Raw genomic sequence first — 13,121 nt, 5'->3', positions numbered from 1 at the left:
GTTTTTAAGGGTTGAAATATTATGATATTATATTCTAAATTATAAAACAATCATTATTTACCCAATCAAAACCAAATTTTACCCATATTAAAGTTTACAATGTTTTATATAATTTTTTAAAATAAGGGGTAGTTTACACCCCAAAAAATAATCAACGCCATTAAGAATGATATAGAATATGAAGTACAGGGTGAGATGATCCTAATCCCAAATTTTTATGTAAATCGATGCAAGCCGAAATTACTCTTTTAGGATAAGTAAATTTTTTATATATAGCTCCAACAAGGGTGGTTTTAGGGTTGAGATATTATGATAGTATATCTTAAAGCATAAAACAATCATTATGTAACTAATAAGAACCAAATGTGGACAATATTAAAGTTTAAAAGTTTATTTTATAATTTTTTACAAATAAGGGTAATTTTCACCCTTAAAAAACCAAAAGCGTACAACGGCTCAATATAGAAAATGAACTAGAGGGTGTAATGAGCCTAATCCAAAATTTTTGTACAAATCGATGCTGGACAAAAAATTGCGAGGTTTTGCCGTTTTATCAGCTTCATTTCCTTGACTATAAGTAATGATGATAACTGTGAAGCAGAAGTTCGGAGACTTATTGGTAAGACAAAAAATGCGATGAGTCGCCTAACTAAAGTTTGGAAAGAAATATCTAGCTCTCAAAATTTCAAGATGAGGGTGGTGAATGCCGCTGCATTCTCAATATTTCTATACGGAGCAGAGACTTGGACTCTTCGCGTACGCGAGCGCCAAAAAATTTATGCCTTTGAGATGTGGTGATGGAAAAGAATGCTGCGCATACCTTGGACAGCTCATAGGACAAACTTTTCCATTCTAAACTAACTCGAGACTAAAAAAAAGACTGTCCCCAATATGTCTGCAACGAATTCTGCAATTCTTCGGTCACGTGGTTCGCAGAGGTGACGATAGTTTGGAGAGATTAATTGTTTCCGGTAACGTTGCAGGGAGAAGATCAAGATGACGATCACCAACTAGATCATCATCCTCATGGCATCCACACTCCTAGCGGAGTGATTGCCGCGCTCTTTGGGCTCTTCCGATTCGATTGTCGCGGTGAATCAATCCGCATTAACATTTTGGTTTTACAATTGGTTGTGTGACTTGGCATTTTCTACAATGTTTCTCCATTCGTTCCTGTTTTTGCTTATGGTTGCCCATTCTCTGACTCCCATCTTCTTAAGATCCTCGACTATCTTGTTCTCCCATCTAGTTTTGGGTCCTCCTCGTGGTCTGCTTGATACAGGTCTCCATTTGGAAATTTTCTTGATGACGGCTTCTGAATTTCTCCTTTATATATGTCCCATCCATCTGAGTCTCTCTGCCTTGATAAATCTGATGATGTCTTCTCCTTTCAGAAGTCCTCTTACTTCGTGGTTCATGAGTTTTCTAAATTCATTATCACCTAAATCTAGTGGGCCTGCTATCCTCCGAATTATTTTCGTCTCTAAGATCCTCAATCTTTCTTCCTCTTTCTGGGTCAGACACATTACCTCAGCACCATATGTGATTACTGGTCTAATTGCGGCTTTGTAAATCTTCAGTTTAGTATTCTGAGTAAGCTTCTTATCTTTTAGGAAGTTATTGTATTTCTATTAGGCTCTGTTTGCTGCCTGGATTCTTTCACTGATTACGATGCTTCTATCGTTAGTTCCATTAACTGAGACTCCAAAATATTTAAAGTGTTCTACATTTTCAAACTTATATTCACCAATATTTAAACTTGTCATATTATCTGGATTTTTTCTTGAGCATATTAGGTATTTTGTTTTGTTTTGATTTATTTCTAACCCCTCTTGGATGCTTTCTTGCATAACTTCGTAAATTCTTCCTTTAAACTGTTCAGGTTTCTGCTAATTTTAATGCTATGTCGTCAGCATACGCCACAAGCTGAGACGTCGATGTTATAATTGTACCTTTATTTCTGTAGCTCTTATTATTCCTTCTATTACGACATTAAATAACGACGTTGATAGAGAGTCACCTTGTCGTACTCCACTTGCTATTTCTATATTTTTGGTGATACCGTTATCTGTAATTATTGCGGCAGTCGATCCTTTCATTATCATTTTCGTAAGTTTTATAAGTTTCATTGGTATATCTAGGTTTTTCATGTCTTCTATTAGGTCGGTTCTTGTTAAGCTGTCAAAGGCTTGCTTGAAATCTATGAAAAGGATGTGTAAGTCGATATCATGTTCGTAGCATTTCCCAATTAACTGTGTGATTATGTGAACTGCGTCTATTGTTGACCTTCCCTCTCTAAATCCGTGTTGGCAGTCTCCTATTTTAGTTTCAATGTATTTTGAGAGTTTTCGTCTGATTAGTGCTGTCAATATCTTGTAGCAGCTGTTAGTGTTACTCCTCTATAGTTGTTGCATTTTGTAGTGTCCCCTTTCTTTATAGAATCGGAAATATTTATCCAGTTTTCCATTCTTCGGGCATTCTTTCTTCTTCACAAATCCTTAGTATTAGCTCGTATATTTTTTGTAGTTCTTCTCCGCCTCGTTTTATTAGCTCGTTTGGGATTTCATCTGGGCCTGCTGCTTTCTTTTGTTTTAGGTTTCTTATCACACGTAAAAAGTCCTTATATGACGGTTTTCGATTTCGATTTCATCATCAAGGTCTGTATCCTCTGTATATTCGAGAGAATTTTCTCTCGCCTTAAATAACTTTTCGTAGTATTTCTCCCATATTTTGGCATCAATCTTAACTGTTGGTTTCTTCTTATTTTGTGATTTTATATATTTTTAAAGCTTTACATTATTCTTGCTATTTACTTTCATCTCTTCTATAACTTCATCAATCCATATCTTTTTTGGTTGGACAGCATTTGTCTGAGTCTTTCTTCTTTCTCCTATACTCTTCCAAATCCTCTTCTCTACCTGTCTTCAGCCATTTCTTTCGAGCTAGATTTTTTCCCTGGTTGCTGTTTCGCAGTATTCGTCATACCATTCCTTTTGCCTTTTTATTTTTTTGCATCCTATTACTTTTTCTGCTGCTATTGAAATGTGACCTTTTATTTCCTTCCACGTTTCTTCTATGTTATTAGGGTTCGTAACTTTTAAATTTGCTTCAAACTCTTTAGAATAATCTTTCTGAACAGTATCCGAATTTAGTTTCCTTACGTTCCAATCTTTTCTTTTCGTATATTTCTTTGTGTCTCTAATTATTTTAATTTCCATATTTCCTATTACTAGGAAGTGGTCAGAATCTGCATTTGCACACGGTACGACCTGACATTTTGAATTGTTCTCCTCCACTTTTTTGAAATCAAAATCTGATGGACGGACCACCAACTCGATGGTTCGACCAAATTAAGAATTGAGCTGGAAACTCATTCCACGAAGCTCTTAGAGTAGCTGGAGATAGGGACCAATGAGACAAAAATGTTATAAATATTGGAAGAAATCATGATCCTCAGTAATGGGGAAACGACAGGAGCGAGAGATAGATAATATGCTATTATTAAGTAGATAAACATAAGTGATAATGTACGAGCAAAGATCGACCGTCGTAACTGTATTTATATCATCCTAAATTCAGTTATACATTAAACAATAATACTCACCATTGGGCAGAATTCTTGTCCAAGCAAGAGAGAATCTGTAGTGAGTGACACCCAGTTCCTTGACCATAGCCACATCTCTTTTATACTGATGGTAAGAGTCACAAGCAACGCTTACATCAGAACCATCTGCGACATAACCCGGATGATCCGCAATGTAGCGCTCCCACATTGTTTCTGTTTTTCCATCTTCATTCGGAGCACCTGCAAATAACAACTTTATGAATTATATAAAGTTTTGACTGATTAGTCTTCATAATTTTTAAAAAAATAAGGAGACATTTAGTCCTGTCGCCAGGGGGGGGGGGGGTACAACGGCCTTCTTAATTCAGATGGACTTACCCAAGTTTTTTTTTATGTATTTTGGCCCGTAGAACACAAATTTTTTGGGTAACAGTTGATCCGGATGTCGATAAGATTGTTATAAACAAAGAAGTTGAGGAATTACATAACAGCGATTTCTCGCAAAACAAAACATTTTTTTGTATTTTTTGGGTCATTCTAACTAAAAAATGCTCCTACAAGTTTTTTCGTAGGATGCATAGTTTTCGGGATAAACGCGGTTGAACTTTCAAAAAATCGAAAAATTGCAATTTTTTAACCCGAATAACCTTTGAATAAAAAATAAAATAGCAATTCTGCTTACCGCCTTTAAAAGCTTGAGTCAAATTATATCTGTTTTGAATATTTGCATTGCTAAAAATTTATTGTTTGATTGTTAAAAAAAGCTAGCACATAGTGTTTCCCGTGCCTAATACATGCGTTTAAATGCATGTATTAGGCACGGGACTAATTCCCTTTTCATATGATAAGAAGGGAGCAGAAAAACAATGTATCAATATAAATATGTCATTATATTATTCGTACAAAGGATAAAATTGCATTATGTCTTTATAATGAATAATTTTGACTTCCTTTTGCAGTTTTTCAAAGTTCTCATATTCATCCCAGAGAACGACAGTTCTCGCATGTGTCGCACAACCCCCCTACATGCGACACTATATATACACGAAATTTTCTATTTTCTAAATCTGACTGAACTGAAAATTGGGCCAAATCCCATCTTAAAGTATAGAAAAAGTCTCGTCCCATATGTCAACCATCCATTTTGGTCCAAGGGTGTGGATTTTACGGCCCTTCCCATTTAGGGTCTATTTTTCGTTCTCGTCCCAAAAATTCACAAAAATATCAAAAACTTAAGTCCGACCTTTGCTGTTTCTGACAGTACTGGTCATTATCTTTTCAACGCATGTTTAATTTTGAAAATCGGTTATACTCAGTATAGCCTAAAAACTGAAAAATTAAACTTTGAAAATTTTGGTTTTTCGACAATTACTCAAAATTTCAACCTACGAATTGTGCCAATAACTGAGCGTTTCTTGGAGGACTCTAGACGCGTCTAACGGTTTATACCTCTAATCTGGGAAAATTTTTAAGTTATAGTCTTCATAAGTGTGATCAAAACTATTTCCTAGAGAAAAACGGTTTTCAACCTAGTCCAAGTAATGAGGCTTAAAATAGGAGAGAACCTCGCAATTTTTACAGAATGGATCGATTTGCTTGAAAATTTAAGAATAAGTAGCGGATAGCCCCAGGATCAAAATATATGTGATGCTGAAAGGTCCTTTTACCATGGGGGTCGTTGCCACCCCATCTCGGGGGTGGAAATTTTTTATTATATTTCGACCGCAAAAGTTTATAAAAACATTCATTCTAAACAAAAAACGTTCTATTAAATTTTTTTGATAAAATTAATGGTTTTCGATATATTCGCTCTCAAAAGTGTTAGTTTTATATCGAAAAAATTAATGTTTTTAATAAGTTTTCTGCTAATAACTCCAAAAGTTTTCGTTTTATCAAAACAACTTTACCTAACAAAAATGTACCTTTTGAAAAAGTAAACAAAACCGTTTTTTTTATTTTCTTTAAGACCAACAGTAATCGAGCTATACTTTATTATATGTTAGCTCTTCTTCGTCAAATGCTAAATATTGTAGTTTCAAAGTCAAAAGACAGAAAACTATGCATTTGTCGAGGATAACTTGTTCAAACTAATTTTAATTACATAAAAATATCTACCTCCAAAAATAAAAAAAAGACTCTAGCTCAACAGTTGAGTGACTTATAATGAAAATAATGTCAGTCCCTATTTTTTTCAGCGAAAAACTGATGGGAAGCAACCTCCTAATCACCACCCTAATTAAAATTAGTCATTAACCTTATTTTTTCGTCTTTATTTATGTATTATTAATAGGTTCTAGAAGTTTGATCGGCTTTTAAAAAAGTTTAAAAAAAATGGAATTAAAAGCGTATAACGAATTTTTGTAGTTGGAAAAAAATGGCAGAATAGAAAGATTAGCATCAGATATACGAAAAAATATTTAAATACGAAACTGTAGCTCATTTAATTCGCAAGAACCCAGTTTGCAAAAAATTTTTCGACGGTAAAAATTGAGTGAGCTATTGACAATTAAACTTGTAATAACATGCAAAAACCACCTTTACCAACCCTTTCAAAGTCACCTCTTTTTGCGACAGGATTTTAGAAAGATTTAGTATCAATAAGCTCATAGATCCTATAAAAACCTAAAAAATTTTTTTACCAAGCTTTCTAAGATAAAAAATAAAAAAGTTACGGTTAAAAAATCAATAAAATTTTTAGAAAAAAAAACGGCGAAATCCAATTGTAAGCATAATAATGTAAGTTGGCGGTATAATTGACCTTATTCATTCTTCTTTATTTATGTATTACTATTAGATTCTAGAAGTTTGACTACCTTAGAATAATTAGTTTTTAAACAAATTGCCATTCTCTTCAGCATAGAAAGATTAGCATCAGAGATGCGAAAATTTTTTTAAATATGAAATTGTAGGTTATTTGATTCCCAAGAAATTAATTTTATCAAAAAAACATTTTTTGCTTAGAATGAATGTTTTATCAACTTTTGCGCTCAAAATATAAAAAATTTCCAACTCCGAGATGGGGTGACAACCAACCCCATGGTAAAAGCGCCTTTTAGCATCATGTGGATTTTGATCCTTGGACTATCCTCTACTACTTATTCTCAAATTTTCAAGCAAATCGATCCATTTTGTAAAAATTGCGATTTGAAACCTTAGGTTCCTGGACGTAATACCTTCAGTTAGATACATCACATACTTGATGTTTAGATGCATCACATACTACTTGTCAATACGTTTCAAACTCATGTTTAGTGATCAAAATCGGTTAAGCCGTTTCGAAATTATCAAGCTGCAAAGTGTAATCCATTTAACCATTATCGCCGAAATGGTTTATGTAGTTTTAGAGGTTATAACTCTTAACGTGACGTAAGGCGACCATTTGTGTAACTCTTAACGTGGAATCGAGAAACATTACATTTAACTTCATACGTTTAATTTATAAATAAATTTGAAAAACTCGTGATACAAGAATAAAAAAAACTCCTAAACGCCGTAAAAATTAGTGGCGCATACAATATTCCAGCTATAAAAGAGCTGATATGATTATTTCGTGGCAGGAAAATGTATTTTCATTTCGATGGAAAATAAAATTCTAGTTTTATTTTAAAATATGTTTCCATAATATTTGCTAAATTTGAAGTAAAACGTGCCACAAAAGAGCTTCAAAATACAAACTCTATCAAAGTTACCGTTTTGTGGCGCCTCTTACTTCAAATTTAGCAAATATTATGGAAACATCTTTTAAAATAAAACTAGAATTTTATTTTCCATCAAAATGAAAATACATTTACGCGCCACGTAATATTCACATCAGCTCTTTTGTAGCTGGAATATTGTAGGCGCCACTCATTTTACGGCGTTTAGCGGTTTTTTATTCTTGTAATTATAATACTAAAAATTATTATTAAATTAAATACTACACTTAGTTTGTTTTAGACTTGCTAAAATATATCACTTCTTGCTTGTTTATTTAATCACAAAATATAATGAAATTTTGCATATTATCCGTATATATCAGAAACTGTACATTTGGCAACGTCGAAAATATAAAATTTTAAATCGTTCTCATGTATTTACATCTAATATGTATCTATCCATAATTTTGTTAGTATAATATATGATATAGGGTGTCACAGATATATTTATCTTTCTATTCTTTACTCGCGCATTGTCCCCCGGGATCGCGGGGGAATGTCCCCCGCGATCACCCTAAATGAACCGTGCAGACTAATTATTCCAATGTCGCTTAAAAAACACGATTTATAAAAAACACCTGCCAATATTTAGAAATTAAAAGATATGATTACTATCGATACAAGAAGCCTTGAGCATTCAAAATATACCGCAAAATTTGAAAGATCGCATCTAGTGTAAGTAGGAAACAGAGGTTGAACCTTGCAAAATGGACACAAGTCTGGTTTTATTTTTTTTTCCGGTGTTTCAAGGGGTGCTTATTATGAGACTAACTTTTTCTTAAAATATTTCGCCCCGGAACCCCCTTTTCATCCCTTTAAAAGGGGTAATTTGTGGTTTTTGCGTACATTTCTTGCGTGCCTTCCTGTACGTTTTTCAAAAAATTTACTTAATAGTAAAATGAAGAGGACTTATGTTTCCTACTATTTTTTTCCCGACAGCATATGTCTATCACCCACCGTTTAGCGGGGGTGACGTCCGAAAATTGACAAATTATAAAAAAAAAGATGTTTAAAAAAAATATATTTTTCCCTAACTGTAATGAAAATTAAGAAGAAACCCTGCGGCAATTAATAAAAAATAATTGGCCGATTTTTTGGTGTAGGTTTCATTTAAGGGCAATTGCAATTTTTTTAATTACAGGGTGTTATAATTTAAAAAACCCCTTTTTATACCATCTGAACCGCCTATGCTAGAGTAAAAAAACTTTCAGCGATTATCCATCTACTGGTGTTTTTTACAAATTTATATAATACACCCCCATATTATCCCCGCAACCACCCCAAAAAGAAGGAGAATTAATAAAGACAATAATCAAAAATTGATTTTGGGCCACCACTGTGGCTTTAGGGTGCAACGAAAATAAAATATGCATAGTTCGTAATGTGTAGCAGATAGTGTGTTCTTTTATTTTCCATAAGTACGTTATCAATAAAATGAATAGGTGACGAAAAAAAAAAAACAAAAACTGGAGCCCGTCAAAGCATTTCTGAGGTATGCGCCGCCACTGTGCCGTAACGGTTGCTTATACGAAAAATATGCATAGGACCTTATTTGTAGAGAAAATAGTGGTCTTTAATTGTGTATAAGATTTGTTTTAAAAAAATGCATAGGTAATGAGAAAATGAGAAAATCGTAAAAACATGTTCTCCAAGGGATAGGGTAGTCTCTGCAGTATATTTTCAAGGATAGGGGTAGTTTCCGCAAGGATGTTGCAATAGTCATATATATTTATGAAAAACCCTATTGATGGAGCATTTTTTTCAACCCCCCCTTATTTATTTATTTTTTGGCTACAGGGGTTGCATCAAGAAATCGCTTTTGGTGTCCATGCATGGGTAATAAGAACGTGTACAAAATGATATATGAAGCATTTTAATAAAGGGCATGGTGTGTGAAGGATTCCAAGAAAATCACTTTCTTTTTTTATTCTTTTTTTTTGGTAGTTCCGGAAAAAAATATTGTGCATTATAGAAATTTGTAAATAACGCTAGTATATGGATAATCGCTGAAAGTTTTTTTACTCTAGCATAGGCGGTTCAGATGGTATAAAAAGGGGTTTTTTAAAATGTAACACCCTGTAATTAAAAAAGAATGCGTGTACTTTGTACGCACGTAAGGAGTTATACTTCTATTATATGATTTCAACGAAATCAATATACTTTAAACAGTTTCTCTACTACTTTCCAAAATTTTTTATTAAAGCGATACCAAAATTAAAAAAATAAAAGAATAACAAAAATACCAAGTTTCTTGTAAAAGGTATATATTAAAATACCCTAAATAAGGGTCACAATACAAAACGTTTTCGGATTAAGGAATCCATCATCAGTGTTTAAAAGCCCTAAAATTAAGTATAACCTAATTAAATGAGATAAAAGTTAAAATTGACAGAGGTTTTCAAAAACAAGAGGCCATACTTACAAAATTTGCATGCCTGAGCCCCCAAAATGTATAGGGTAAAAACCCTTTAAATGTAAATAATAAAGTTATTTTACATATTTATATAAAATTCATCGGATGTTATAGATAAACCTGGATGTTACCCAGGGCAACACAGGACTCTCCCCACGTGGTTGGAACGTTTTTTGGAGAAAACCTCACATATTGGATTTCAATGGCCAACTGACAAGTGAATTCAAGAGCAACCCAAAATGACATCAAGAACTGTCAATGTAACCTAGTTGTAATATTACTTCAGCCACAACGTTAAAGATTAATTTAAATGTTTTAAGATAAAAAACAGTATCAAATTTACAAATAATAAAAATAAAAGATGTTCGCAAAATATGAAAAATTTTTCCCTTAAAATAATGCATTAATTAAGTATTCAAAATAGGGAAATGAAATGTTTACGTTACAGGAAGTTATGCAGTCAACAATACCAATAGGTGTTGTATTAGTGGTATGAAATTGTCAATACAATTAGACAAATAGTGGTAAAGGCCTTATACTAGGAACACAAAATAGTATGTAATGTGTACATATGTGTACGATTTTAAGAGTATTGATTAAATGATAACTGTTTAATGACTGATAACTTTTTTGGTAGTCGACCCAACATAAATTGTATAATGATAGAAAAAGTGATATGATAATTGTAAAAATACTGTTTTGTTTTTATCTGATTGAAAATGAGACTAAAGTAACTTGATGAAACTGAGTCCTCCAGAGACCCGACATCAAATTGGTTAAAAATGGAATGATTGTAAAGTATGGGGGGGGGGGGTAGGACGGTATGAGAAGTCTGACAGAGTATGTTGTGATATTGGACCATGGAAGATGTGTAGTGTGTTGTTATGAAATAAGAGTTATCTAATCTATAAGCTATGAGATGAGGATAAGAAGACAGGTGGCTGGAATGAGACTCAATTCTGATAGATGTGGTTGTATATGTGATGTAGGAGTTAAATTTTGGAAAATTAAAGCTGGTGTGAAATAATGAGGATGTAAGAGGATAAGGTACAAATGAATATTAGAGAGTTAAAGTAAGATATTGCTTATCGACAATTGGGAGTGAAATAGATGTATGTGGTAGTCATGAATGGTGTAGCAAAGAAGAGGAAATTGTATCTGATGTGGTTTATGAAAAAAGTTGACGGTGTAGGGGTTGAAAATCTAGGTTAAATGACACATGGCGATTGACACAATTAGGACTTCTCTGCTTCTCTTTAACTATTTCTAAGTCTTCATACAGGTCCAATTTTAGGAAGTTTTTTTGTGAAATATTATGTAATAACGAGACATCTTCTGGGATATTAAGGGTATGTTTGTTTTGTACAAGATGTTGTGAGAAAGTAGAAGTGTTTTCTCTTTTGGTGTGCTCTAAAGAGCGTGAAAATAGGGATCTACAGGTCCTACCTATATATGTAGCGTCACAATCAGAACATTGTAATCTATACATACCACTACGATCCATGTAGTTGATAGGGTCTTTGGAATTGGTAAGACACTGTCCCAGATTGTTGGGCACTTGAGCTTGAGCGAGCAAGAAATATGAGTATTATCAACTGCTCTTTTAAGAATATATCTAATGTCTCCAGAAAGACGTTCATGAAGATATGGTAAGGAAGCATATGAGGGTTTGAAGGTCAAGTCTCTAGGGAAAGCAGACTCTCTCAAGACTCTAAGGTGTCTCTTTTGAATAAGTTTGAAAACAATATTAGGATCGTAACCGTTGTTGAACGCTATTTGACGAAGAATATTAAGTTCTTTATCATAGTTTGATGGTGATAAAGGAATAGTTTCAAGTCTATGGATATAACTATGGAAAGCTGCATATTTATGTGACATAGGGTGGTTAGAAGATAAAGGTATGACATGATCAGTCTGTGTTGGTTTCCTATAGATACTGAAATCGAAATGGTCATCTAATCTGGTAATAGTGAGATCAAGAAAGTTAATTGATTGGGAAGATTCTAGTTCCATAGTGAACTTGATGTTAGGGTGGATTTGATTGACTTTAGAAAGCAATAGGTCAGCTGATTTAGAATTACCGGAAATAAAAAGCAAAATATCATCTACATATCTAAACCAATGGAGTATCTCCGGATTTTTCATGATATGAGTGGATTCTAAACGATCCATGAAAATATCAGCTAAGAGAGGGGATAAACAACTACCCATGGCTAGGCCATCAGGTTGTCTATAAAATTTATTATTAAATACGAAGAAGTCTTGAGCTAGACAAAATTGTAGTAATTGGATGATGGAATTAGTAGTAGACGTAGTAATAGAGTTGGCTCTTAAAAGAGAATGTACCAGATTAATAGTTTCATGTTTAGGGACAGAAGTGAAAAGGTTGCTAACATCAAGTGAAAGCATAGTAATGTTGGGACGAAGGTTTAAGCCTTATAATAATCACCCCTTGATATACCAGAAAAAAAAATAAAACCGGACTTGTGTCCATTTTGCAAGGTTCAACCTCTGTTTCCTACACTAATAGCTTTTTGAAAATCCATGAACAGTATTTTGGGCGTCTGCTGTAACCGGCTTTGCTTAAATGTTTTCTAGAATTCCCTATTTTAGTCCATTTACTCACGGTTTTTGCTCCGTATTTGAAATAATGAAATTTGGCATACACATAGCTAACGTCAAAGAAAAAAATTGATATTGTGCTGATGGGGCCCTTTGCCCTGGGGGTGAGTTTCACCCCTTCTTGAGGGTGGATAATATACGTTCGAGATAACTACAGAAATGGTAAACAGACTAATTATAAGCAACTTTTGTTCTATAACGTTTTTTACTAAGGCAATATTTTTTAGTTATTTGAGAGTAAATATGTTCATTTTTTAACAAAAAACTACGTTTTTGACAATTTTCCGCAAATAACTTAGAAAATAAGTATTTTATTAAAAAAATCTTAACATAAATATAGCTTAAAACAAAGTGAAAAAAGTGGTGCATGTATGAGGTCAGTAGAAGTAGAGTTCTAGCTACTTAAAAATAGGTTCATATTGGTCAAATTCCAAATCGAACATTTCAACGTGAAATAACCAAAAAATTAAGCACTCTTGGGGAAAACTCATTACAATTTTTTGACTTTTAAATTTAAATTGCTTTTAAAAAGCTTTTTTTAAAAACTTAAAAATCTCAAAGGGTAAAAAAATTTAAGTTTTGCTTTTCTAAATATTTTGGATTTTTTGTTTTTTTGTAAGAAAAAAATTGGTTAAGATATGGCTGCTTAAAATTTGCATATACTCGTGATTAGTGACTCGTTTAAGCCCTTTTAACTACAGCCTTTTCAAAAATAAGCACTTTGAACTTTTGCAGATCATATAAAATATACCATCATCGAGTAAAGCAACTTGTGAAGCGGTAACGATTAATTTCATTTGGAGTGCTAATTAGGGCGTGATTTTCA

The 13,121-nt window shown here is 33.2% G+C and overlaps 1 protein-coding gene across 1 annotated transcript in view; it reads right to left on the bottom strand.

The window, feature by feature from the left end:
• Nucleotides 1-13,121, bottom strand: part of LOC114336055 (myrosinase 1) — a 107,749-nt gene that overhangs the window by 36,073 nt on the left and 58,555 nt on the right. The window contains exon 3 of the mRNA XM_028286368.2: nt 3,605-3,805. Within this exon, the coding sequence (XP_028142169.1) occupies nt 3,605-3,805 (201 nt within the window). The remainder of the gene's footprint in view (nt 1-3,604; nt 3,806-13,121) is intronic.

The sequence above is a fragment of the Diabrotica virgifera genome, chromosome 1 (assembly GCF_917563875.1).
Source record: "Diabrotica virgifera virgifera chromosome 1, PGI_DIABVI_V3a".
Classification (NCBI taxonomy): Eukaryota; Metazoa; Arthropoda; class Insecta; order Coleoptera; family Chrysomelidae; genus Diabrotica; species Diabrotica virgifera.
This window is presented reverse-complemented; position numbering and strand designations above follow the sequence as displayed.